This window comes from Archocentrus centrarchus, chromosome 10 (assembly GCF_007364275.1).
Source record: "Archocentrus centrarchus isolate MPI-CPG fArcCen1 chromosome 10, fArcCen1, whole genome shotgun sequence".
NCBI classification, from domain to species: domain Eukaryota; kingdom Metazoa; phylum Chordata; class Actinopteri; order Cichliformes; family Cichlidae; genus Archocentrus; species Archocentrus centrarchus.
Window position 1 is genome coordinate 17,228,965 of NC_044355.1, and position 26,239 is coordinate 17,255,203.

The 26,239-nt window shown below is 41.1% G+C and overlaps 4 protein-coding genes across 4 annotated transcripts; 2 read left to right on the forward strand and 2 right to left on the reverse strand.

Moving 5' to 3' along the window:
- Positions 1 to 649: 649 nt before the first annotated feature.
- On the reverse strand, positions 650 to 6,889 carry klb (klotho beta). The gene is made up of 6 exons (XM_030739345.1): positions 5,946 to 6,889; positions 4,535 to 5,048; positions 4,161 to 4,429; positions 3,794 to 4,050; positions 2,741 to 3,672; positions 650 to 2,352 (listed from the first exon to the last, which is right to left on the reverse strand). The coding sequence occupies exons 1-6, from the start codon at positions 6,708 to 6,710 to the stop codon at positions 1,931 to 1,933; spliced, it is 3,159 nt and encodes a 1,052-aa protein (XP_030595205.1). The 5' UTR covers positions 6,711 to 6,889; the 3' UTR covers positions 650 to 1,930.
- Positions 6,890 to 8,355: 1,466 nt separating this feature from the next.
- tlr1 (toll-like receptor 1) lies at positions 8,356 to 12,426 on the forward strand. Its single transcript, XM_030738864.1, has 2 exons — positions 8,356 to 8,467; positions 9,772 to 12,426. The coding sequence occupies exon 2, from the start codon at positions 9,778 to 9,780 to the stop codon at positions 12,184 to 12,186; it is 2,409 nt and encodes an 802-aa protein (XP_030594724.1). The 5' UTR covers positions 8,356 to 8,467; positions 9,772 to 9,777; the 3' UTR covers positions 12,187 to 12,426.
- Positions 12,388 to 21,265, reverse strand: ints10 (integrator complex subunit 10). Its single transcript, XM_030738865.1, has 17 exons — positions 20,610 to 21,265; positions 20,442 to 20,509; positions 20,259 to 20,362; positions 20,026 to 20,165; positions 19,849 to 19,930; positions 19,630 to 19,770; positions 19,258 to 19,432; positions 17,993 to 18,162; positions 17,727 to 17,866; positions 17,411 to 17,564; positions 17,168 to 17,250; positions 15,888 to 16,043; positions 15,021 to 15,129; positions 14,476 to 14,555; positions 14,105 to 14,267; positions 13,913 to 14,006; positions 12,388 to 12,975 (listed from the first exon to the last, which is right to left on the reverse strand). Exons 1-17 carry the CDS (start codon positions 20,736 to 20,738, stop codon positions 12,819 to 12,821), a joined length of 2,145 nt encoding a protein of 714 aa, XP_030594725.1. The 5' UTR covers positions 20,739 to 21,265; the 3' UTR covers positions 12,388 to 12,818.
- A 7-nt stretch (positions 21,266 to 21,272) lies between these two features.
- On the forward strand, positions 21,273 to 25,459 carry slc25a51b (solute carrier family 25 member 51b). Its single transcript, XM_030738866.1, has 2 exons — positions 21,273 to 21,398; positions 22,879 to 25,459. Exon 2 carries the CDS (start codon positions 22,931 to 22,933, stop codon positions 23,864 to 23,866), a length of 936 nt encoding a protein of 311 aa, XP_030594726.1. The 5' UTR covers positions 21,273 to 21,398; positions 22,879 to 22,930; the 3' UTR covers positions 23,867 to 25,459.
- Positions 25,460 to 26,239: the final 780 nt, after the last annotated feature.

Sequence of the window (26,239 nt, forward strand, 5' to 3'; positions counted from 1 at the left end):
TATGTTAGGAAGGTCCCAGATGTTTTTAGTCTGTATACTTTAATTAAATCAGTCACTCAATCAATCAATTAAACTGCAGCAACAATTAGACACATAGTTCTGTAGCCATGCTGCTTTATCACAGGACACACATGAGAAAATATACATTTTTTTTCTAACAAAAGACAGACGAACGTTTCATAGCGTTTCATCATACCTGCAGTCTCACTAGGGGGCATCATTGTCCCATGAACGTTCACTCTGTGGTCAAAGCATGTCATGTTAAAATATGTGTTTTTAAAACTTTGAAAAGTGACTCACTTTTATAAAACTGATGTTGTTCATGTTTTATGAGAGTTTATATTTATGTGATGTATTTTTTTGTATTTACTTATTATAAACCTCAAAGCTCACTTATATAAGTTTGTAAAACAGTGATGCATGCACTAGCCTTTCACTTTGATACACAATCTCATAGTATTTTAAATATGTAGAAACATACAAACAAAACAGCTTTTACAAACCCAATTCTGAAAAAAAAAAGTTGGGATGCTGTGTGAAATGAAAATAAAACGGGATGCAATGATTTGCAAATTTCCTAACCCATATTTTATTCACAATAAAACATAGAAAGCAAATGTTAAAAGACATCTTAAAAAGTTGGGACAGGGACAAAAAAGGTTGTAAAAGTAAGTGGAACTAAAAAGAAACATCCAAAGAAACATTTTGCAGCTATTTATGTTAATAAAATGATGTTCCTCAAGGTAAAATTGTGAAGACTTTCAATATCTCTTCATCTACAGTACATAATATAATCAAAAGATTCAGAGAATCTGGAGAAATCTCTGCGCACAAGGGGCAAGGCCCAAAATCAGCACTGGATGCGTGTGATCTTCGGGTCTTCAGGCAGCACTGCATTAAAAACAGGCATGAGTCACTGCATGGCCTCAGGAACACTTCCAGGAATCAGTATCTGAACACAGTTCACGTGCCATCTGCAAATCCAGGTTAAAGCCAGGTTAAAGCAAAGGCGAAGCCATATGTGAACATGATCCAGAAATGCTGCTGTCTTCTGTGGGCAAAAGCTTATTTAAAATGGACTGAGGCAAAGTGGAAAACTGTTCTGTGGTCAGACGAATCCAAATTTGAAACTATTTTTCATATAGACACTGCCTCCTCTTGACTAGCAAGCGAGAGAGACCATCTGGCTTGTTATCAACATTCAGACCAAAAGCCTGCATCTCTGATGGTACGGGAGTGCATTAGTACCTATGGCATTGGCAGCCTGCACATCTGGAACAGCACCATCAGTGTTATATGCAGGCTTTAGAGCAACATATGCTCCCAACCAGGTGACATATTTTTCAGGGAAGTTCTTGCATATTTCAGCAAGACAATGCTAAACTACATACTTTAGCTATAAACAGCATGGCTTCATAGTAGAAGAGTTTGAGTGCTAAAGTGGTCTGCCTGCAGTCCAGACCTTTCACCAACTGAAAATATTTGGCCCATCATGAGGAGCCAGAATCCAATATCAGACAAGAATGGGACATTCCTTTGGTCTCCTCTGTTCCCAGATGTTCATGAAATCTTGTTAATAGAAAAAAAGGGATGCTACGCAGCAGTAAACATGGCCCTGTCCCAACTTTTTAGAGACATGCTGCTGACATCAAATTCAAAATTAGTGAATATTGTTTTACAAAGGTATATTGCCTCACTTTAAACATTTGATGTTTTCTATGTTCTGTTGTAAATAAAATATGGATTTATGAGCTTTTCATATCAACGAATTCTGCTTTTATTTACATTTTCCACAGTGTCCCAACTAATCACACATTTGTCATAAGAGCAAAAACAAACACAAACGGAGCAAACATAAGCTGTGGCTCTTCCCTGTTAATGGGCTACGCACTTTTTCTATGACATATGAATGAGTCAGTCTTTCCTAGTGTTATCGCTTAACACCAGGTGGACACAAACACGCTCCTTCCTTTCTTCTCCTCCTGCTCAAACCAACCTTCCCTCTCCCTCTGCTACGTCTTCGGTTTCTTTTGGTGACTGTGACAAAAACGACCAGTGCTGCCAGCATTACAGCTGTTATTAGCAAGCAGCCCCCAAAGACCAGCATCGCTTTGTTCTTGAACATCCATGCGCATACAAAGCAAGGTTCATGCAGCTCACTAAACCTGCAGGGCTGCACTGAGTCATTGTTAAGGGAACCGCCGTTAGCAATGATTTCTCTGTACACAGCGATGGAGGCTTTAGGTTTGGATTGGTGTTGGGCTGAGGTGAAGAGGCCATATTGCGGTACATGATGATCTTGGAGTTTCCACACGTAGAAGCCCTGCAAGTTGACTCCATCGAGATGGTAAGCTGCAAACAAATAGACGTAAAAGTGAGATGAATCTAAAAAACAAAACCACACAAAAACTGAAACACCACCTTTGACTGTGTTAGAAAACTAGACTGCCTGCATGTGCAAATACAGGTGAGCCATAAAGGGCATACTAACCTTTATGGCTCACTACTCATGAACATAACACTGTCACTGCATTGTTTTTCCTTGTCCCTCCTTTCTGTATTTATGGTCTTCATGGTTGCTCAGTATATATGGCGTTTTATAATAGGAAGCAATAAGGTCATTTGACTGTACCTCTGGCTCAACATCCTGAACACTGCAGACTGTTTTGTCCCTTGCCAAATATTGTGACACAGCACATCCTGGACTCAGGAGGAAAATTATCTAAAATGTTTGACCCACCTTTGAGTGCTTCCTGCAAGTAACTCCGTAGGTAGTGTTGCCTGAGTTTATCCTCAACAGAAGCCTGATCATCAATCCCAGTGCCTGTGATAATGATAGGTAGAGTTCCTCCATATTTCTGACTAACCCAGTTCAGCATCTTACGCAGGCCCCATGGCACAAGAGCTTGCCGCAGGCTAGAGGAGGGCCACGTGGGATCAGAAAGGATCAAGCAGTCATGATCAGGGGATGTTTTCTGCTGAAAACTGTCCTGTGTGTGGGAAAGTGGGGAGACCAAACGGGTGGTAAAATGGTTCAGTGCGATAAAACTCAATGCCCCTCTCAATTCCTTCCTCTCAGTCTCAGTAAAATTAGGAAGAGGGGATCTGGGGAGGGCCATTACTCGAGCTCTCTCCTCCAAGTATGCTTTCATTTCTTGTGGGTAGTCCCCCTTGTTCTCCTCATCATCATCTCTAGTCCCCAGCAATGGGTCTAAGAACCGGCCAAGTTCAAACAGAAGGAATCTCTCTGCTGCTGCAGTGTGTGATTCCAGGAAGGGGTTTGCAGGTTTGGCCCAGTCAGCATGTAGTGCCAACGATACCAGTCCTTGCTGTTGACCAGAATGTTCCTTCTCATATAACCTCCAGGCTTTTGCATGAGCCAGAAGAAGGTTATGAGCTGCTTGATGCTTGTCTTCCCCACTGGAATAAGCATCTATAAGTCTGTTTGGCTCATTAATGGTGATCCAGTTCTGAACCCAGGTACCCAGCTCCTGGTAGCAAAGTGCTGCATATTCCTGAAAAGCGTTCACTGTGCTGTAATTTAGCCAACCACCTGTGGCATGCAGTGGCACAGGTAAGCCCAGATTTGGAGATCTGTGTGTTGGGTAGTACATGACAGCTAGAGCTTCGAGGTCCAGCTTCTTGAGCTCGGTCACGATACATCGGTAGTACCTTTATAGAAGTAAAGAGTGTAGCCAGAGAGACCGAGTCAGTGTGGTGCAGGTGAAGTTACAGCTGTAACCTGAATTGTGTTGTTTGAATTTTGATTTTGTGTGTGTGTGTGCATTTTTACCTCAGAGCTTCAGTGTTTACATCAGAGAGGTCTCCCTGGGGTAAAATCAGAGACCAGTTTAGAGCAAAGCGATAGTGTGACACCCCAGTGGATGCCAACAGGCGAAGATGATCACGGATAGCCAAATAGTCCGTGCACTGGGCCTGTCTAGTGTGGAGCTTCACACCTGGGACTTGATGCAACGAGCCGTCGCCTGTCAGGTTCCAGCTGTACAGATGAGGGTCAGTAAACTGTGGGGAGAAAGGGTAGAACTGGACCTAGAAAAGCAAAACAAATAAACAAAAAAAACCATAATAAAAATGTGTTCTTTAGGTGTTTGGAGCATTATTGTACTTCTCCCATAGGTATGAAAATGAACTCTTGTTACCTGTAAAGTGGAGTCTGCAACACCCCACTGAAATTTGCAGGGGAAATGGCCTTTCACCTCTTGTGAGGTTTCATCACTCGGGAATCCATTATCTTTAACTATTTGTCTGTAGTACTGAGCAGTGCTCTTGGGGCTCCTGGTTCTGTTTGGTTTGCTGATGTCGACATAAAAAAGGCCTCGTCTAATACTATATCCATAATTCCACTCAAATCCATCCACTAATGACCAGGCCATGTATCCAAACACCTGTACACCGTCAAGCTTAATGGCTATGAAAGGAAACAGATTACTGATCAAGATTGACAAATTTTTGTTTCATAATGATTTTATTGTCTAACTCATTTTTTGTTTGTTTTTCCCAGCGTTCTGCTTACCTCGCAGGACTTGGTTGACAAAGCTTTTCATCAGATAGATGCCAACTGTGTCTTCCATTCCCACAGTGGCTTCAGAGAACCAGCCTCCCTCAGCTACCAGCACGCTCGGATTTCCATACTCCAGCTTTATCCAACCCAGGAGTTGTCGCAGGTCTGGGGTCACAGTCTGCCCATAGCCAATTATGTTCTGTCCCAGACGGAGGTTGTTAGGCCCAAAGGACAGGGCAAAAAAGTCAGCTGTCTTCTGCACCCAGAGCTGCTCCTCAGAGGTGAATGTGGGCAGAAGAGCCCCGTACTTGGTTTTTAAGGAGACTGGGTAGTCCCCATCAACAAAGATGGGGTTGGCAAACCAACCGAGAGCTGCCTCTATTGACTCCTGGCAGAGCTCAACACTTGCATCAGCAGCTTTACCTCTTTGAGGCTCCACCCAGTGGGACCCTAAAACAATGGACACTTTACCTTTTTGAGCTTTGCGGAAGTTGGTGTTGTAGGTGTGCCATGCTTTGGCGTGAGCCTAGAAATAACAGCAGACATATTAGTTGATGGTTTTTTTTTGTTTGTTTGTTTTTTTTTTATCTTCAGCATATTCTCTGTATAATAAGTCTGTTTTGACTTAGTAATTTTTTTGTGTCTTTATAAAAAGCACATGTATAAATACTGATTTTCTGTTTTCTGTTCATACACACATTCAAAGATGTATAAAATCAAGCATGACTGAACAAGAAAGTTCAAATGGGAACAGGAGTGGGAATAGAAAATGTAAGGAAGTAATCATGACAACAATTACAAATAAATGACTATTTGTTAATTTTATTTGCTCACTTGGAGCTGCAGGCACACCATCTGTGCTTGTTTGCATAAACTGAAAGTGATTATTAATGAGGCATATCTCCCTGACTTCCTGACACACACCATTTCTCCCCAGCACACAAGTGCTGATGTGGTGGACTTTGACCACAATGTCTCTTTAACTGTCTTGTTTATCATGAGTCTATCAATATAAATAACATTGACTAGTCATCAGGGAGACTAAAAAGAAAAGAGAAGCAGGAAGGTTTTGCACCTGGTTGCACTAGTTTTATTTATATGTTTTAATTAAAATTAGACTTTTGTGACAAATTTAATTGTATTACAACAAACTATCAGGGAACATTTTCCTTTTGCCTCACTGTCCTGTGACCTAAAATCACTCTAGAGATATAAAGATTCACTGACTATCATAAAGTGATAAAGCTGTGAGAGTTCAAAGTTTACACAGTGTGTGTATGTGTATAACTGGAGATATTCTTCATGTCACTGCTGTTTCAACCAAAGAGATGACGCACACTAAGAGTAAAAAAAAAAAAAAAAAAAAAAAAACACACTCATGACCAATTAGACAAAACCTGCTAGGTTCCCCTGAATAACTGACCTTTATCAGATTGTGTGCCACAGTGAGAGAGGCGGCAGGACCACCTGTCTCTCCAGGAGCGTGTGCACCTGTGCCATATCCCTGCACAGCCACCAGGTATGGATTATGCATTGTGAGCCAGTGCTTCACACGACTCCCAAAAGTGTGGAAACAAAAAGCAGCGTACGCTTCAAAAAGTTCCACCAGAGTGTCATTCTTCCAGCCTCCATAATCCTCTTGCAGCACCTGTGGCAGGTCCCAGTGATGGAGAGTGACAATGGGCTCGATCTTCTTTTCCAGAAGCCTCTCTATGAGGCGGCGGTAATGCTTCACAGCAGCTGTGTTGGGCTGACCTCTGGCATTTCCACCAGGAAAGAGTCTGGGCCAGGAGAGAGAAAAAGAGTATGATCTTACACCTACATACTCCAGTGCCTTCACATCTTCTTCCCATCTATTGTAGCTGTCACTTGCCACATTGGCGGCCTGGCTGGCCAAATTGCCACTGACATAGTTGTGAGTGAAACTGTCCCAAATCGAAGCACCTTTCCCATCTTGATTCCAGGCTCCTTCTGTCTGGAAAGCAGAAGTCCCAGAGCCCCAGAGGAAACCTGGTGGGAAGGTCTCATGTAGGAAAGATTGTTGTTTGAGGATGGGGTCCATGTTGGGCTGCTGCCAAATATTCCTGCCCTCCCCAGTAGAACAGGTTGCCTTGTTCCAACAATATATAAATAACAGGACAGAGAACAAGAGGAAGTGACATGTGGGAAGAGAAGGATGGTTCATCATGCTGAAGGTTTTTATCTTGATTCCAAAATCCACTTTAAGGAGACAGCTGATGTCAGTCAGTCAGCGCAGTTGTCAAAATAATGCATCCTCTTACGACCGAAAAGGGATCCATAACGTGGGTAATGAAGAGGGTGAAATGATCAAAGCGAGCAGAGAGGAACATTTCCAGCTCCGAGGTGTTGCAGTGTCCATCTGACACCCTGCTTTCCTATCTCTCCCTCTGTGTACTTCTGCTCCCGCTCAACCCCTCCCTACGACATAATGTTCACACATAAAAAGGTTGACTCACGTCCTCACATGCTTGTATTACTACCAGGCCCATTCCAGCTGATTAATTTAACCCGTCCTTCAAAACGCACTTCATTATTCTCAGATCTTACTGACAGATTTCAAAAAATAGAGTCACAACTCAACACAGGTGGATATTAGTGAGCTATCTTTGTGAGGGTGTATAGAGCCCGGCACAAAGCTCACAGGCACATGCTGATTGCTGTAAAGAACATTTGTGTCAATAATTAGCTTGTACTCTGATCTTACCTTCATAACCAAAACGTACTGCACACTGCAAACACACACAGATGAGTTTTTTTTTTAAATCACTTAAGTTAATGGGTTTCAGCTTTCTAACAAATTAACATCAGCATGTTTTCAACACATTTATTAAATAAGAGCACGATGCTGAAAAAACAGGCTGTTTTCTGTTATCTTACAGCCAGAAGCTCCTAATCGAATCAGCAGTGTTCTTTTAGGATTTGATCAAACTGTGCCAGGTGAGATTTGTGACACTGGCTTATAAGACAATATTCAATTAAGCTCCACTTGCTGTATGCGTAGCTGTCGCTGACCCAAGGCAAGATTGGCACTGTCAGACTAAAACATTGCTTGGAAGTGGGTTCGTGCATGTGTGTGTGTGTCTGCCCATCTGTCTGTGCACACACAGCTTCCCTATCACAATAAAAAGCCAGTTAACTTAAAAAAAAAAAAACACCTTTCTCATCCTCCTTCATTAACACACTGTCTAGAGTAAACAACATAGTGGACCGGAGCCACTCTGCCTCAAGGCATTAGCGAGCTAAGTCAATAGAGTCAGAAAATGTTCATGTAGCACCCAGGCGACCTCAGTGTGGTCACTATGATGCTGCGAGAGAGATACCTCAAAAACAATGAGCTGTAGTTCAGCCTTTTCATTCATACATCTCACAGCATAGTAGAACATAATAAACATATTATCTTGGTGTTACTTAGTAAAAGGCACATTTCATGGATTTCTAGAACTCTGTTTGATGTCTTCTGAATTCAGGGCACAAAGAAGAATCAGAATCCCCCGAGCATTCACTTACTTATAATAAAGCATATCGAATCCAAGTAACAGATTTTAGCACTTTCACTATATCCACTTATTTACACATTATCATCACAGTTTCCCTCTATAAAATACACTGTTACATAAAAAGGGAAGTGAAAAGAGGATGTAGTTATGAGAAAAGCATAAATAGTCTGGGAATTCATTTCTGTGCCGGTTTCCGCTCAGCTTCATGGTTTTTTTTTTTTTCCTTACTGTGATTTACACTACTAGCAGCAACTCCAGCAGCATATCTCATAACTGATCCACATTATATTTGCTGGTGCAATTTTCTCCATCAGTCAGCTCTGTCTGATTTTCTTTTTTTGTTCCATATCCGGAGATTTTGAATCTTTGTGTCTCTGATATTTTTGTACTTGAGACTTAAAAATTTGACCGTCAGACCACAACACAGGTTAGTGCACTCTCTTATCTCTCTGTGAACTAAATGGAGTTTTCAGTTGTGGTTTTTTAATGTGATTTTGGATTTGATTTATTTTAAGATTGAGATTACGCCACTTATGATACACAGGCTCAAGTGAAAGCAGTTTGAAATGTAACTATGAAAATAACAAATTCAAATGTCTGCTTTTAAAGTTTCTGTGGGTCTTGTAAATGTGTAAATAATCCTAACTTCATAACTGATCAAGGTCAATTTATTTTTTAATTAGGTCCAACACAACTACATAGTAAATGTGTATGTCACCAGAAACTAATGCCCCCCCCAAACACACACACACACACACACACACACCAACACCAACATCAACAACAAAGATTAATTTGAAAAAAAGACAAAACACAAAGTAAACCTGTGGAAGAAAACAAAATCCATATTCTCAAATCAAACATAAGTCCTCTCCTGAAAAAAGGAGAAACAAACCAAATCTAATTAAAACAACAAAATAAAACTGAATAGCTGAAAATAAATAGTTATTCAAATTGAATTTGCATTAGATCCACTTCCCCTAAAAAATTCAAAAAGAGCCCTGAAACACTTTTTCTTTCAGTTTATGTGTTGTTCTTTCTAGAGGAAGATTTTATATTTTTATATCTTTGACTTATTTAGAGTGTAAGCTGTAGTATTAGTTTTTGGTTTTTTGGTTTTTTCTGTTCTCATGTTAGTGCTGTTCAAAAACCAAAAATACCAACAAACTATTTGTTCCTTTTTTTTCAGAAGTGTGTTCTTCTGGGTACAAACCAAAAAAAAAAAAAAAAAAAAAAAATTCTTGGGCCAGGGGAACGTCTCTCTGGACTTCCTCATATTTCTTTAACCTTTCTGTGTTCCCAATGTTTCTTTAGCCTTGGTGCTTATAATATACACCTCTGGAGTATTTTTATTATGACTACAATTAAGAAGGGTTACATATGTCATTACTGATTAATCGCAATGTTGTTATGTGTGTGTTACTATTTTTATCTTTTTTGTCCACCCTATTTGATCATGTTTAGAAATGATTCCACACAGTAAGAATCCAACTGATTAATGCAAATACAGTTCAAAGGCATTACACACTTCATTCTTCAAAATAATCAGAAAGTCAAATCCACACTTCTCTACGGCAGTTTCTGAACATTGTAACCACCACAGACATCGGATTTACTGGAGGACTGTTGAAGTAGGCAGCACTAGTTTTAATGTTGTGTACCCAACAGCCTGACAAGTGAATACAAATAAATAATAATAACATGGAAGTTAATTGCTATATTTTTATGCAGGCAACAATGAGGATCACGACAGCTGTACTCTGGGCAGCAGCTGTGTTGGTGGGACTCCAGACGAGCACTTCATCCCCTGACAACTTTGTAGACCACTCATCCCAAAACCTCTCCTCCGTCCCAACAGACCTGCCGCCGACCGCTGAGTTTTTAGACCTCTCATGCAACTACATACATCAGCTTCACAAAGGAGACTTTAAAAACACCGCTCACCTTAGGTTCCTGAATGTGTCATGGAACAGTTTGGAGGAGATCGATCCGGAGACATTTCTTGACACGCCTCTCCTGGAACATCTGGACCTCTCACACAACAGGCTTAAGAACCTGTCAGGGCAACAATACCTGTTACACACAGGGAACCTCCTGATGCTGGACCTGAGCTCTAACACATTTCTTACCATGACCCTGGGGAGTGAGTTCAGTGGTCTTGTAAAACTGGAGAAATTAATAGTTGGAGCAAAAAACATCAGCGTGGGTGACTTCAAGAACATTGCTAAGGTGAAACTGCGTATACTGACCCTATCACTGGAGGATGAGCTTTATTATGAAGCAGGCAGTCTGGAGAGTGTTCGTGCTGAAAAGCTGCAGATAGCCTTTGGAAGTAATCAGAAAATTGACCATAATCTGACTGATGATGCTCTGTCCATCTTTGATGAAGTGGAGATGATGAATATGAAATATGGCTACAAAGAGTTAAGTAAGCATCTAAGACAGAGAGTGGCAATCAAAACGTCAGGTTTTTATCTCACTAACATATCAATTGAATGGGCAGACCTCACCGAATATGTGAATGTGGCTCTGCATACATCTTTTCAACATCTTGGCGCCTCTGATGTGAACATAATGAATCCTCCTCAACATGAAACTGAAGTGACCAAAACATCAAAGGTGAAGTCTTTCACAGCCAGACGGGCAGCGGTATCATCTTTCCTCTTCTCACAGGAGGCTTTATACAAGTTTTTTATCAGCATGCCAGTGGAAAGTGTAGCAATTACGGAGTCTCCACTTATACACATGACCTGTCCCCAGACACAGAGTAACATACGCAAGTTGGATTTTTCTAATTGTGCTATGTCTGACTCCATCTTCTCAAGTGTAGTGGGTGAAAAGATTGTTGAATGTGAGAATCTGAGTAACCTGAAGAACTTGACTCTGGTAGGCAACAATCTTAAAAACCTGCACTTACTGAGCAAACGTCTTCAATACATGTCGTCCTTGGAAAACCTGGACCTCAGCGTCAACTCCATAGGATATGACGGCTTGTTAGAGTGCATCTGGCCATCAAGCATCACCAATATCAGTCTGTCTTCTAATAGTCTGACTGACTCCGTTTTTAAATGTCTACCAAATAGGACGCAGATACTGGACCTCCAGAACAACCAGATTTCTGTGGTGCCACAAGCCATCTTCAAACTGAGATACCTTTCATCTCTGAATCTAAATGCTAACCGGCTGCGGGACCTGCCAGTATGTGATGCTTTCCCTATACTTCAGAGGCTTATGCTCCGGTCAAATGCTCTCCACGCCCCATCTGTGAACATGTTGGAAAGCTGTCCCAAACTTAATTTCCTAGATGTCAGTTTTAACCCCTTTACCTGCACCTGCGCTCTCAGGAGTTTCATAAAGCTCGCCATCAAGTCTGAAACGACCAGCAGCCCAACAGGAATTGAGCTGTTGGGTTGGCCACAGGGCTATTACTGCTCATACCCTGAGGATGTTAGAAACTCAACTTTGAGAGACATCTCAATCCCAGAGGTCTCCTGCAATGTCGGCCTTCTAGCTGCCACTATTTTGGTCCCAGCAGGGATTCTGATTATCACTGTTGTGATGTTGTGTTACCATCTAGATGTCCCCTGGTACACAGGTATGATCTGGCAGTGGACGAGAGCCAAACACCGTGCCAGAATGCAACAAGTTCGACCTGAAGATCTGGTGGGCCTCGAGTTCCATGCATTTGTGTCTTACAGCCAGCATGATGTAGACTGGGTGCACAATTTCCTCCTTCCCAACCTTGAAGGCCCTGCAGGAGGGCTCAGAGTCTGCCATCACGAGAAACACTTTGTGCCAGGAAAGACAATCATCGAGAACATCATCAGCTGCGTGGAGAAATGCAGACGCTCCGTGTTTGTGCTCTCTGCTCACTTTGTCAAGAGCGAGTGGTGTCATTATGAGCTCTACTTCGCCAGCCATCAACATCTCACTCTGGGCACAGACAGCATTGTGTTGGTACTGCTCGAGCCTCTGCCTCAATACCTGATCCCATCCAAGTACTACCAGCTGAAGTCCATGATGAACCGCCACACGTATCTGGAGTGGCCTCAGGACAGGGCAAAACAAAGGTTGTTCTGGGCTAACCTCAGAGCTGCCCTACAGACTGACCTGCCAAATGCTCCAGTCACACAAACACAGGAGTGACTGCAGAGGGAAACTGGGTAACGGAGTAAAAAGGGGCCATAAAAGCATTTGAATGCACTAAAAATGATGTTTAGCTATCTTGCTTCTTTGAAGATATGGTTACCTTTTATATCCATCTACCTTTTAATTTTGTTTTATTAGGAGATAAGGATGTGATATGACTGCAATATATACGTTATGAAATAATATGTAAACTTGTTTAAACCATTCAAGTGACATTTAATGGAAACATCCAAACAAACTAACAATTTGATGAAGATCATAACAAAAACATTAAACTAACAAATAGTATCAAAAATGCTCTTTGAGTCTTTTCTCAGTACTGACTCCTGCAAATATGGTTATTTGTTACCGTCTCAATTTTGTATACCAGTGAAGAAGAAAACTACACATACTGTAATGTAAAAAGGACAGCAGCTGTAATATCAGTATTGTTGCTAACACTCTAAAAAGAGAAGTCCACCATGAAGGTCAAAGAATAAGCCTGTGTATTCTGCTTAAGAGTTCAATGATGACTGAGAAAGACAAGAGAGCTGGAAATGTTTCTGCTGAGGAACAGCGCTCAGAGTCATTAAGTCCGTCCAACTGCATTAAAATTGTGCCTGGAACATCACAAGCTTACGGTCCAGGTGTCAGGGGAGAGACTGGATGATGATTATTTTTTCATTAATGCAGAAACGGTGAAGCACAGCGAGCAAGTTTTCTCCACAACGTGAAACCTGCCTCTCCATGGCCAGACGGAAATCCTCCTTCACTCCTTTGGTGATTCCTCGAGTCACTGTGTGGTGTCTGGAAGAGTTAGAAGATAAAAAATAAATGCAAACATAGACGTGGTCAGAAATATGGTTTTATGAGCTGACTTAAAATAAACAGAGGCTTAGATTTATATGACCTACGCAGTAAAAACAAATCATATGTACTGCACGTTACATTATCCTTACACACACACACACGCACACACACGCACACACACAACAGCCAAAAAGTATTTTTACTTTTCCAACTTAAAAAGAAAAAAAAAAACATTCCATTATAATAATCAAAACCACATGAAACATGTCCACATATGAAATGAGATCAAGTGTTATGAAAAGGCAAAATAACTAAATCCACTGTACAACAACACCAACATCGTCCTCAGTAACAACAATGATGACCACAGAAAGACGAGTAATGGCTCTAATAAACAAACGCCGACAGAAATCAAAGAACGACTAACTCTTGATGTAAAATGACGACAGGCCCAAATTAAAACTGGGGGATGGCAAGCCTTGAAGCTGGGGATGAAGGAAGGGTGAGTGGTGGGGTGGGGTGGGAGAGCGGGATGGGGACTGTGGGAGGAGGGGCCTGGGGTACCTGTCCATCGTCTGCACCCCTTGTAGCAGCAGAGTATTTAACTCCACCCCCAGGGCGGGGCTAGGGTTCCTGAGGGACAGCAACATTCAACAACTCACAGTCAGTGAGGGTGCATTCAAGTGTCTAAACTTCTACAATAATAAACGAAGGAGTCTGATTACAGTTGTTTTTTAAAACCTTAAACCCCTTCTCTTTATAAATGCCCACTCCATTTACAGCTTTTTCAGTTTAAAAGGTAAATTTTCCCCACAGGCCTTGTCTATGCAGATCAGTCAGTAGCACTGTCCTCTTTTAAAACACACCAACAGAACGGGAGAGTGCAGTCACGATGCCAACTGAAAAGGCTCAGAATGCAGAAGAGGCTGCTTACTTAATCAACATTCCCTGATTGGGCAGCAGTTCCAGCTGAATCCTCCCTCCTTCAGGAGTACGCAGGTACGCAAACTCTTCCAGCATGTCAATGTCTGAGAAAAATCATGAGTTCTTGGAAACCAACATCCAACACATAAGATCAAGAGAAAGAAACAGTCTATAAACAACAAAATCAAAGCAAAAAGGATACTGGTGACATAGTTGAAGAAATTCTCATACTGGAAGCTGCCTTGTTGGCAGATTTTGTCCACTGCCTTTAAAAACAGCATCTCGCCCTGTGGCCAGTCATACTGCAGGAGCACCACCACATGACCGAGGGACAGGTCGTCACGATTGTCAGTGAAGGCACGGAGCTGATTGGCAAAAAAAAAAAAAAAAGAAAAAAGCAAAAGGAAAAAAAAGAAAAAAAAAAGAAAGAAAAGAAAGCGTGTTTGGTCAGGGTTTGTATCTCAGTCTCACTCAGTCTTACTGCACAGAGCATGTCTTCTCAAAGGCCGCCTATAAAAATGTATCAAAACCCTTACACCCACTTATTTCCACAGATTTTACTGGTCTAAGTACCTTAAAGCAGGCAAGCATGAGCTGGAGACAGAACGGCAGCACAGCTTTGCTGGTGCAGGGAAGCAATCTCAGGTCATTACCTGGTTAAAGCAAAAGAGGAAATGTTAATAATACTTACAGCAACAAGAGGAAACACAACATTAACCTCCTGAGACCTGAGATTTTTAATTTCTCCTAGATATTTGTGATTAGATGGACCTGATATGTATATAAACTAAGCTTCCTCTTGGAACAGGAAGTTGTATTTTGTTACATGGTTGTTACACACTTTTATGGAAAAAAAATGTCCTCAGATGTGTACAATGGGATTATTTTATAGCATAGCACAACAAAAACAACATGACTTAAAGTATAAAACACTATTGAGCAGATGAAGTATAAGGTGCAGCAAAGCCAAAATGTAATGTCCCCATATGTGGACGCAGGGTCTCAGGAGGTTAAGCCAGTTTTAAAAGACCAAAAAAAGTATTCAGATTTCAAATTTGCAAAAACAAATTCAAACTGTTCATAAACAGAATCAGTGAGTGAACACAGGAAGCATTTACCTTTCCTTGTTTTGGTCTTGACTCTAACCTGATCTTCTGGGGCTTTTGGTGGTTCTTGGTTTGGAGGTACTAGTCCACTGACAACTTCAAGCAGCTTCTCACAGGCCATCTGATAGAAACAGCACCACACAATTCTATTACACAAAATGTCACCAAAATAAACAGACTGTATTGTTATTGTTAGGCCAATACACTGTCAACATTTTTTACTGATGGCCATATTCTAGAGAATTTAGCACAAAACTGAATAAATGAGAGCCCTGTGAGCAACATGTCAAATTAATCTGGGAAACTGTGACCCAGTTTAACTATACTGCCACCTTCAGGCAAGTTGGTGTGACTGATTTATTTTTCATGCATGGCCTGTGCATGGAACATTTTACTTTTCTGTAATGACACACTTATTAAATATGCATGTTAAAAAAACAACAAACTAATACATGCAAACACATACAGTCTAGATGATGCCTGAAGAAAAAATAAGTGGGAATATTTGAACACCTATAATCAATATGTTGGTATAATACAGTATATTTTTTGACAGCTTTAAATGAATTAAAATGGAAAAATGGTCAGTGTGTATGTAATTATATATATATATATATATATATATATATATATATATATATATATATATATATATATATATATATATATATATATATATATATATATATATATACACACACACACACACACACACACACACTCTCTAAACATATACTATATATACACACTAATCATACTATATAAATAAATTTGATATGATTAAAAAAAAAAGACAGAAAGGCATGTAAGCATATGCATGTCTCCTGACACCTACCAACACAATATATACTAAGCGTGTGTTTGTGTGCATATGTGTACCCTGTACTCTCCCAGGGCATAGTGGCAGGATGCCTGCTGTATGAGGGCCCTGTGGTGCTCCAGACTGGCCTGACCTGAGGGACTCTGTGGCCCAGGCTGAGGCTGCTGCACTGCAGCCATCTGGTGCAGGCTAGAGAGGGCCTTACGGTACTGTCCCTGGAGACAACACATTCACACATAATCAGTATATGAGCACACGCAATTTAGAAAGATGTTATTAAGTAAAAATATATCCAAACTTTGATTCATGTGTTGGCTTAAGTGTAATCAGTTGGGCTGTGCTTGTCTTCATTTGCCTCATTCTATATACTTTGTAAATTAAAATGTATGCTCTCCAACCACTTTATTAGACACAGAGTATCCAGACTGATTTGAGCTGATATGAAAGCAACAGCAACTCAAATAACCACTTGTTAGAACTGAGGTATACAGAAGAGCATCTCTGAACCTTGAAGCATATGGGCTACAGCAGGACACACTGGACGCCATTCCTGTCACCTACGAACAGGAAACTGAAGCTACAGTTCACACAGCCTCACCAAAATTGGACAACAGAAGACTGGAAAAATGTTGCCTGGTCTGCTGTGTCTCAATTTCTGATGTGGCATTTGAATGGTAAGGCCGATGGTAGTTGTATAATGATGTAAAGGATATTTTCTTGGCTTACTTTGGTCCTCTTAGTACCAACTGAGGATCATTTAAAAGCCACAGCCTAACTGAATATTGTTGCAGACCATGTCTATCCCTTTATGACTACAGTATACCCATCTACTGATGGCTGTTTCCAGCAGGATAACATGCCATGTCAGAAAGCTCAAATCATATCATACTTGGTTGTTGAATATGACAGCTCAGTATCAGTTCACTGAACTCAAATGGCCTCCACAGTCAATCTCAGTCCAACAGAGCACCTTTGGGATGTGGTGGAATGGGAGATTTGCATCATGGATGTGCAGCCAGCAAATCTGTGTGATGCTATCATGTCAATATGATCCAAAATCTCTGAGGAATGTTTCCAGTACCTTGTACAATGCAGTACTATCAAGATGTAACTAATGAAGTGGCCAGTGAGTGTCAGTATTTGTATAATCTGTTCTTTACTATTGCAATGACTGTATTTCCCAACATTAATTAGTACAATTTGATTCAATCCAGTATAAAAAGATGGCATACTTTGATTCTAAAGGTAAGATAATGAGGCATAAGCACACGCTGGTAATACGGACCACAGGTGCTGACGGTGATGTAAATAGAAAAGGTAAATCAAAAACAACTCCTGCCTGGTATATAATCATGTCGGTGAGGAATATTCTGAACCACAGCCAGCTGTCTGTCTTCCATGCAGCACAGATCTTCTTGAACTCTGAAAGAAAATGAAAAGTTCAATAAAATGATTAAAACTTGTCATCCTTACACAGAATTAGATAATGTTCCTGAATAGATAGAACACTAAGAATCCATCTACAAATAATGCAGCTGTTCTGACAGCAACCTTTATATGACTGGACATGAAAGTTTCTTACCAGCTTCTAGACCATCGTGGGAGTGAAGGAGATCCCAGCTTTCTCTCGCTGTGCGAAAGCTCTCCAAGGTCTCTGACCAGTTGGGCATCTCATTCTTGTTTACTAAAATGTGTCGACCGCGGCCTTTCCCCAAACCTTCCTCATCATCTGAGCTCTATAATCACACACACACACACACACACACACACACACACACACACACACACACACACACACACACACACACACACCCAAATTAAAATCTAAAGAATTTCCAAATCTGGTATAAATGAGTCTTATCGTATCATACCATAAATGATCTCTAAACTATTCTCACCATAGTCTTCTCTCTTCCATCTGCTAGTTTGCGTTTCTTATGCGCATGTTTCAGTGCTCCTCGCTCCACCTCCACATCACTGTACACTGAGCTCAAATCCTCTACAAGGATCCACGGCCCTGAACTCAACCCACTGATTCCTACAAAAAAAAAAAAAAAAAAAGAAAAAAAATCAAGCAATTTGATCACAACACCTGACTGAAAAGATAATGTATATGCTTAAATGAAAATGAGATCTACAAGTGTTTGCAAAGGTAGAAGCTGACCCTGGAACAGTGCAGGCTGTACAGCTGAGACATAGAAGAAGGCACTACGGAAGAGGACAAGCGCAGCACAGATGACCACCTGACTGCAGCACCGGGACCTCGTCTCTCCTTCTAGACCGGGCAGGTAGCGACACAGCTCCTTCACTCTCTGCAGCATGTCTATATAACTCCTGCAGCGCAAATAAACACATTCCTGACATATTCCTTTAAAAAAATGTCATTTTTAATCATCACATTCAAAGTCACTGAACTGTTGGGTGTATCTGTAAAATCTGTAAAGAATATATGGTTCTCAGTGCTTCTTATTTTTAAAATTTTACATTTGGCCATACTTTTGTTGTATTAAGTATTTTTGATTAAATTAAGGTGTTAAGATTTTTACTAATTACTCACTATGTATCAAATATGTAAAAACAAAAAAAACAAAAAAAATCATCCTTGAATAATCAAAAATCATCCTTGAATAATCCTATATTTCTGTAAATTTGTTTATTTAATTAGGATTAGTGTTGGCCACGGCCTTAGCTTCTTCCTTACCCACTCAATCTAACATTCACAACATATCAACATAAAAAACAATCCTCTAACAAATTATGTAGAGAACATAAAAACTACTTTATAACAGAAAACCAAAAAGCCACAATCAAAAGAAACCATAATCAACATGTGCAAGAGCATTCCTGTATCATATTTCATGCATTAATAAAATTCCACAATGTGAAAAATAATAAAAACTCCTTTTAAAAATGACCACAAAACTTGTATTGGCAGTGGCTACAGTCAGTGTACTTAATAACCTAATGGACTGGTACTTATACAGCGACTTTCTACCCAGCTGAGCACTCAAAGGGTTTTCTCAAATCGCACATACACTCTTAAGATGCTTTCATCTATGCCTAAGTGCTGTCTAGCATTCATACAGGCTCACACTCCGATAGAGACATCAGAGGAAACTCAAGGTTTATTATCTTGCCCGAGGATACTTCAGCACGCAGACTGATGGAGTCAGAGATCGATCCACCCACCTTCCGATTGGTAGATGACCCTTTCTACCACCTGAGCCACAGCTGCCCAAGCTTACAGCACCTGGTATTCCCAGGCAGTCTCTCCATGTACTAACCAGGCCTGACCCTGCTTAATATCCGACATCCGGCATCCTTAAGCAAATTACTCTAAACTGTATGTCACCTCTGTGTTAAAAAAAATCCCTAAAAAAAAAAAAAAAAAACAGCAGTAACGATGTAACAAGCAGAGTGACAGATTACCTCTGTCCCTTGTCTCCCTGCCACTCACAACGTGCCCCAACCACAGCAAGGATATCCAGCAGCCTCTCCCAAGGTTCTGCTACCACTGACGATTTTTCTGTCAGGCCATCAATCACATAACGCTGGGAGGCACGGGATACGCTGGGTGACTTCAGAGTCCCACCTTCCTGAGAGCCTGAAACAGAAAACAAGAGCAAACAAAAAAAAAAAAAAAAAAAAAAAAAAAAAATCAATGAGGCAGGCAGTAAATATATAAAAAAAAAAGATGTAAGAGTTGACTGTGGAATAAGACATTTTAATGGCCAAAATGATCCCACTGGGTTAGCACTGAGATAGAAAAGGAAGAACAAGTTCATCACAGCGCATCTTTACCTTGTATCTGTCCATCAGGTGAGGGTCCACGGGTAACATAGCCAATATAGAATTCAGCTGCTTTCAGCATGTATTTCTGCATTAGGCTGGCTGGCAGGCGCATGTCCATGTTGTTTATAACCAAAGGAAGCACATCACACACTGTAGGAAGAAAAATTATATGAAGCAAGTGCTTTTGTCAAATAAATTAAAATGGCTTTAAATAAAATATTTACTCACCAAAAAGCTTCCTGAAGCAGTTGACAGGAGTCTCCAAATTCTCTGATGCCTCTGCTTCCAACAATGTCTCTCCCAAATTGACCTAACAGTACATCAGATTGTTAGTACTCACTGTTTAACAGCTTTTTACATTATGTTCAGTTCTCAAAAGACAGCACTCATAGTAATATTACACACCCCATGTTGGACCACAGACTCTGGAAAGCGCTTCAGCAGAAGGAGCAGCATCTCTGCCTTCTCCAAAGTGTTGAAACACTGCTCCGTGGCTTTCAGCAGCATCTCACACTGCACGCGACCAGGCAGTGTCTCAAAAAGTCCTGGAAACAAAAGCATCTGTTAGATTTCCAACACAAGCACTGTTCATTGTCACACTTTCCACTGCAAGGAATGTGAGGTTCAACTCCTCTCACCTCTTAGAAACTGTGCATGTTTGTCCTGAGAGTCACTCCGCAGGGCAGCTGTGATGACACTGATCTCACGCCAAACAATGGGCTGATCTGGAAAGTTTATGAACCTAAAGAAAAATCACTGGTAAGTGAGAGCTCACACTAAGCATAGGCAACTTGACATTAACGCTGCAAAGTGTAACTCACATGTCATACAGCAGCCGGCCTGCTGAAGCTGTCTTTTCTGCATTGCGTTCAATGGTGTACATTTCATACTGCGAAAACGAGAGATCCAGAAGCGCAATGTGTAAAGATGCTGGGAGAAACTCGTTTATCTGACGTGCTTTAGCAGCTGAAGGAGATGCTTAGCATTACCTGTATGTTGAAGTCTGCAGGGTAAAGGGTCCGGGCAGTGATGAGCCAGGCTTTGGCCGCATAGGGATCATCAGAGACCAGCTCCCGGGCTCTTTTCACCAAAAATTCACAGTCCTTTTGAGCTGACATCCTATATTTTTAGGGTCTTTGTGCCGGATGTAGCAAAATGTCAACATATGCATGTGTGTTTTAACGTAGCAGGAAAATGTAACGCTACAGATAGCAACATTAGCTAGCTAGCGTCAGCTATGTGGTTTTCAGCTGACATATTTGCAATAACTAATCACCAGACCGCCGTCTATGATCCATCTATCCTACTCAAATATAAAAACCATGCATGCGAAGACACGCACAAGCAATTAAGAAAGATAAACGTTTATTTATCGACGCACCCGCTAACATTACCATAAAAAAGTCACGACGCTTCGTCTTGTTTTACGACAGTTACACAAAACTACTACCGGATCAGCTAGTTGTACAAAAATTTAAAAAAAAAAATAATATTCTAATATGCTGTACTTCAAAAAAATGTGGAACAATTAAACAATGTAAAAAATTCACTTTTGTTGTTAAATGTTAACTGTTAAATACAATAATTTCCGAAACAAATCCAAAAACTGTCTCCAAATCGGCCGTTGCTCCGTGTCTACGCGCTAAGGGCGACAGCAGTGCGCATGCGCACAAACGCTCTCCTGACACCTGCGTTTCTTAGGGCTGCAGACACGACCTACAGCAGAAAACAGTACTCTACCTTCTCCAGGGACAAGACAGCGGCTGGTTTCACTGCAGGTAAAGACTCCATTGTGGGCTTTGTGTGAGCAAAACTGCGCGACCTTTTTTTGCCTGTTGACTTTCAGTTGCTGCGGACCATGTCTCCAACCAAACATGGACCAACACTTGTCCGTTTGACTCTGATCTTGCTAGTCACTTAGCATGCTAGTTGCACAGAAGTCTGTGCGTAGCATGCAGTCATTATGTCTCGCACCTCTTTCTCCATTTATCTTAAACATGAGTCCGATCATGTGATACAAACGTAAGCGAGGAGACCCAGGCACTAGCTCTGCTCAGCTAGCGAACCAGTCTAGCATTTGTGTATGTGGCTGTTGCTAAGCGTGCTAACACGTTAGTGATGTGTTGATCTTTCCTAAGTAATTCACAGAAAAACATCTAATGGCGTCTTTGTGTCTTGTTGATGTCTTGCTATGTGTGTCAAAGTTGGAGAAACTGTTTTGGCACAACAAACGTGGCACAACACGTTAGTGAATCCTGAGAAATGGGTGCACAGAGGGCGTGTTCGCCTAAGATTGAGTTGTGATAGGATGATGAGCTTCTGCTCCAATTTGAGTGGAAAATATCAATAATATTTTTGTGTAACGTTATATGTAATGGGACTATAATACCTATTATTGTATTAGAATTGTACTTATTTTAATGTAAGTGCAGAACCTTCTGGAAGGAGGTGTTGTCAAATATCCAAAATAAATAACCTAACGCACTCTGTTATAGTTTTGTGCTAACATGCAAGTATTATAATAAAAGGGATTTTTGGACCCTGTATTTTTGATTAAATGCCAAAATTCTGGCATTGACCTGTACACTTACATATACAATCTTTTTTTTTTTGCGGTGTATTTTGGTTTGGTTTGGCAAATCAACAGGGGTTGAGACACAAAAATTCTCTTTACTTTAAACTCGAAAGTGTTTTAAATGCCATGATGCGGTTTCATACAAGATTTCTTTGGTTGATGTGCGTGACCTCTGATAACCTCACAGGGTTTTATATACTGAAGACGTTTAGACATTTACTGATAATTTTGGTAGGACCTTGCAGTTGTTTAGGCACTTTGTTTTTGTTTTTTTTAACTGCTGTTGTATGTCACATGATGTACTAGTTAATACAGTGGTCGTGGCGAATACAGGGGCATAGTCAGTACACACAATGCACATTACAGTAACAGGTTTGCCTCCCCTGTGGCTTAGCCTGCACGTATCAGGCCACTAAGTTGTGTAATACTCTTATCAGTTGGCAGTTGGGGCAGTGTAATTGTACAAGTTTAAGGCAGGTTATTGAGTCAAGAACAGGTCAGCCAGCTTTAGGCCACATTTAGTGAGTCTGAGCTGCAGATCTATTTTTGATTGGTATTTGACAAACCTCACATTATCATTAATATCTTGCATCTTGTATTTGTTTGGGTGAAATTAGATTTTTAAAAAAACAAAACAATGATTCTGATATTTCCTCTTTCTTATGTGGTTTATAAACTTTCAGGAGTGCATTGATGTGATGCTGGAGGATAAGGCTGTGGTGCACTGGGCCTCCAATGGCTGTTAGCACCATGGACTCCGAGTCAGCACGGACACCTCAGACCCAAGCTGCCCTGAGAAAAGGAGGCCATTCCCTGCTGTCTGCTGGCATTCTAACCACCAGGTTGGGACCTCATGGGAAGCACTATGTCTGCGGTTCCCTTGCAGCGTTTACCAATATTGTGGTGACCTTTCCTATCCAGAAAGTGCTCTTCCGCCAACAGCTGCATGGCGTCTTGGTCATTGACGCGGTGCGGCAGCTCCAAAGGGATGGGCTGAGGAATCTTTATCGTGGCCTGCTTCCCCCACTTCTCCAAAAGAGCACTACAGTAGCCATCATGTTTGGCTTGTATGAGGACTTCTCTAGAGTCTTACTAGACCAGGCTGGGAATAGTGGTGTGCCAGAGCTGATTACAAGAAGCTTTGCTGCAGCTTTGGCAGGAACTGCAGAGGCCATCCTTACACCGTTTGAGCGCGTGCAGACTCTCCTACAAGACCACCGACACCACGGGCGCTTCAACAACACAGCACACACCTTTCGGACACTCCTGACAGAGTATGGCATGACAGAGTGCTACCGTGGCCTCGTGCCCATACTACTGCGTAATGGCCCTAGCAATGTTCTCTTCTTTGGGCTCAGGGGGCCTATTAAAGAGCAGCTACCTGAAGCTACAAGCAAGGCAGGTAACTTGGTTAATGATTTTGTGTGTGGAGGAGTGCTGGGGGCAGCCCTTGGCATCATGTTCTACCCATTAAATGTGGTCAAATCGCGGGCTCAGTCTCAGGTCGGTGGAGCCTTCCAGCCTTGCAGAGAGGTGCTGTTAACAGTGTGGAGAGAGAGGGGTGGCAGCATAGCCATGCTGTTCAGAGGAGCCCACCTCAACTACCACCGCTCTCTTCTCTCCTGGGGGATCATCAACGCCACCTACGAGCTGCTGTTGAAGCTCTTATGAGAAGAGGAATGGAGAGGACAAACGGAGGTCTAGAGTGGAAGAGGAAGTGTTTAAAGTGTGGGAGGGGAATGAACGGAGGTACAGAGCCAGTCTGAAGTGACGAGAGGTTGTAAAGTAAAGCCAGTGCACTTGCTGTCCAACATTTCCAGAACTGAAAGATAAGAGTCAAGCTGCACTTCTGCTGGGGGGGGGGGGGGCAACAGTCACTGTAAGATAACTACCTGCTATTGTTCATTTCTGCTGTTGTCAAAGTATTAAAAGCAGGGCTCACACAGAACTTGTGCCAGGGTCCAATTGATATACCCATGTTCGCTCCGTGTTGTAAAGTTTGAGGGCGCAAACAAAACTCCTGCGATCTTTTTCAAAGTTTTAAACTTTGAGTCAAGTTTTAACTTGACTGAGTCATTGTTTTGTGAACAAAGCCCTTTATTTAGATGTGCTTTTTGCTGTGGTGTTTGTTTGACCAAGAGCGCCTCCTCTGTGAAGATAAGCTCTGCCACTAAAACAGCTTTGTGCTTTTTTTTTTTTTTTTCTTTTTTCTCTTTGAAACGTTCAGAGAATTGTTCTTGTGCTAACTCTCCACAAGTTCAGAGTAAATTAAGACATCAGAAGACGAATGTTTAAGGAAGTGGCTGTTGAAATCAGTGTTGCGCAAATTCTAACAAAAGGAAGACAATATATTTTTTTTTTTAATGGTCTCTGTTTTCACATGATTTGGTTAATTGAAATATTTTGTTAAATACTGTTTTGTCTTGATTTATTTTCTGAAGTGCTACTGCCAGTGGATTTGTTTGTTTGTTGTTTTTTATTTTGTGTGTGTGTGTGTGTGTGTGTGTGTGTGTGTGTGTGTGTGTGTGTGTGTGTGTGTGTGTGTGTGTGTGTGTGTGTTGACAAGTGCCCTGTGGTGTAGTTGCAGATCTTGTCATTTTTTTAAAATAATATTCGAATACAGGGGGTTAATCTGGATGCTCGACCTGTGGTAGAGCTCTGCATCACTACTGCTCTTTTATTGGCTATAAAACAAAGTGTTCCTCAGTGTTTGTTTCCTTTTTTAAAACTTACTGCCATTTATTTTATTTATGTATCTCTCCCCATTTGCTCACCTTTTAATATCCTCTTCTGTCACGCTTGCTCTCCCCTCTGTCTGTAACATCTGTTGACATAATGGGCTCAGATTTCAAGCTTGAGTAGCTGCAGTCACCATACAGCAGCTCTTGCTGAGAACGACAGCCCGAAGAGGAAAGGCATGCTGCTTGGACACTTGAGAGAGGCTGCAGAGTAATGGTACAGAGAGAAGACAGGGGCAGAGGGTAATGTTCAGTGGCACAAAAAGCTCAAGCTGCCATGTAAATGGATCGCTTGGCCTATTTCTTCAAGTCTTCACTCTGAAATGTTCAGAGTGTGTTGCATTTCATGATATTCCTTCAGGACTTCCTCTTCAAATGTGTATAAAATGCTGTTTATCGCTTTCCTGAAGCACAAGTCTCCAGATCACTATAAAAATGAAAAGTTGTATTAGTAATTGCACTAAAATGTTAAAATCTTTACATTAAAACATGAATAAATACAAAAGTACTTGGGGATAAATGACTGACTGTCATGTTTTCACAGAAAGAAGAAAAACGTTTTCCTTATGTAACTGAGGCGCACTATGAAACTGTTTTTGTGTATGTTTTGCAACCTCTATAATTGTTCAGTACCTCTGGGTCATACAGTAATAATGTGTAAACTGTCTGACCTCTTTTTTTTCTTATTCACAGTAATCGATCAGTCAAATGGCAACATCATACAGTCGTGATCGTAGCAAAGATGGAATTAAGACTGGATTGTGATGATGGAGCCGAGAATCATGCACAATGCCATTTCATTTTATTTTTTTTTTATGTGCTTGGAAAGAAATGGTTCTGACATCAATTCAGCACTGTGTGGCCATGTTTTGGGTCAGTACAGAGTGCGACTTTCTAGATTACTGTGTCAAGAAGTCAGACAGCAGATAATGATCAGATTAAGGACAATCTGACAGAGGGATTTTAGATCAAGAAGGGCTGAGCTGCTGTTGCTATAAAGCCTTTCAGCTCTCTGCACCAGCTCTCTGTGTCTTTCTGACTGTTGACTTAGATAAAATCTGAAACATTTTTATGTTCAAATTTATTATCTAAAAGTCTTTTAATTATAGTAGCAGAATTGTTGCTCAAACTTGGCTTAGCTGGCTCTCTACGTAATTTGAAGATCAGTACCAAATGAGAAAGTTAAAAAGAGAGGAGGGGGTGGCCCCATGCTACATGCATAGGTAAAAGCTGCCTTCTAGAAAGTGTAGAAAATTAATACTGAAAAAGCAACCCTTCATTAATTACAATACTGTGCAAAAGTCTT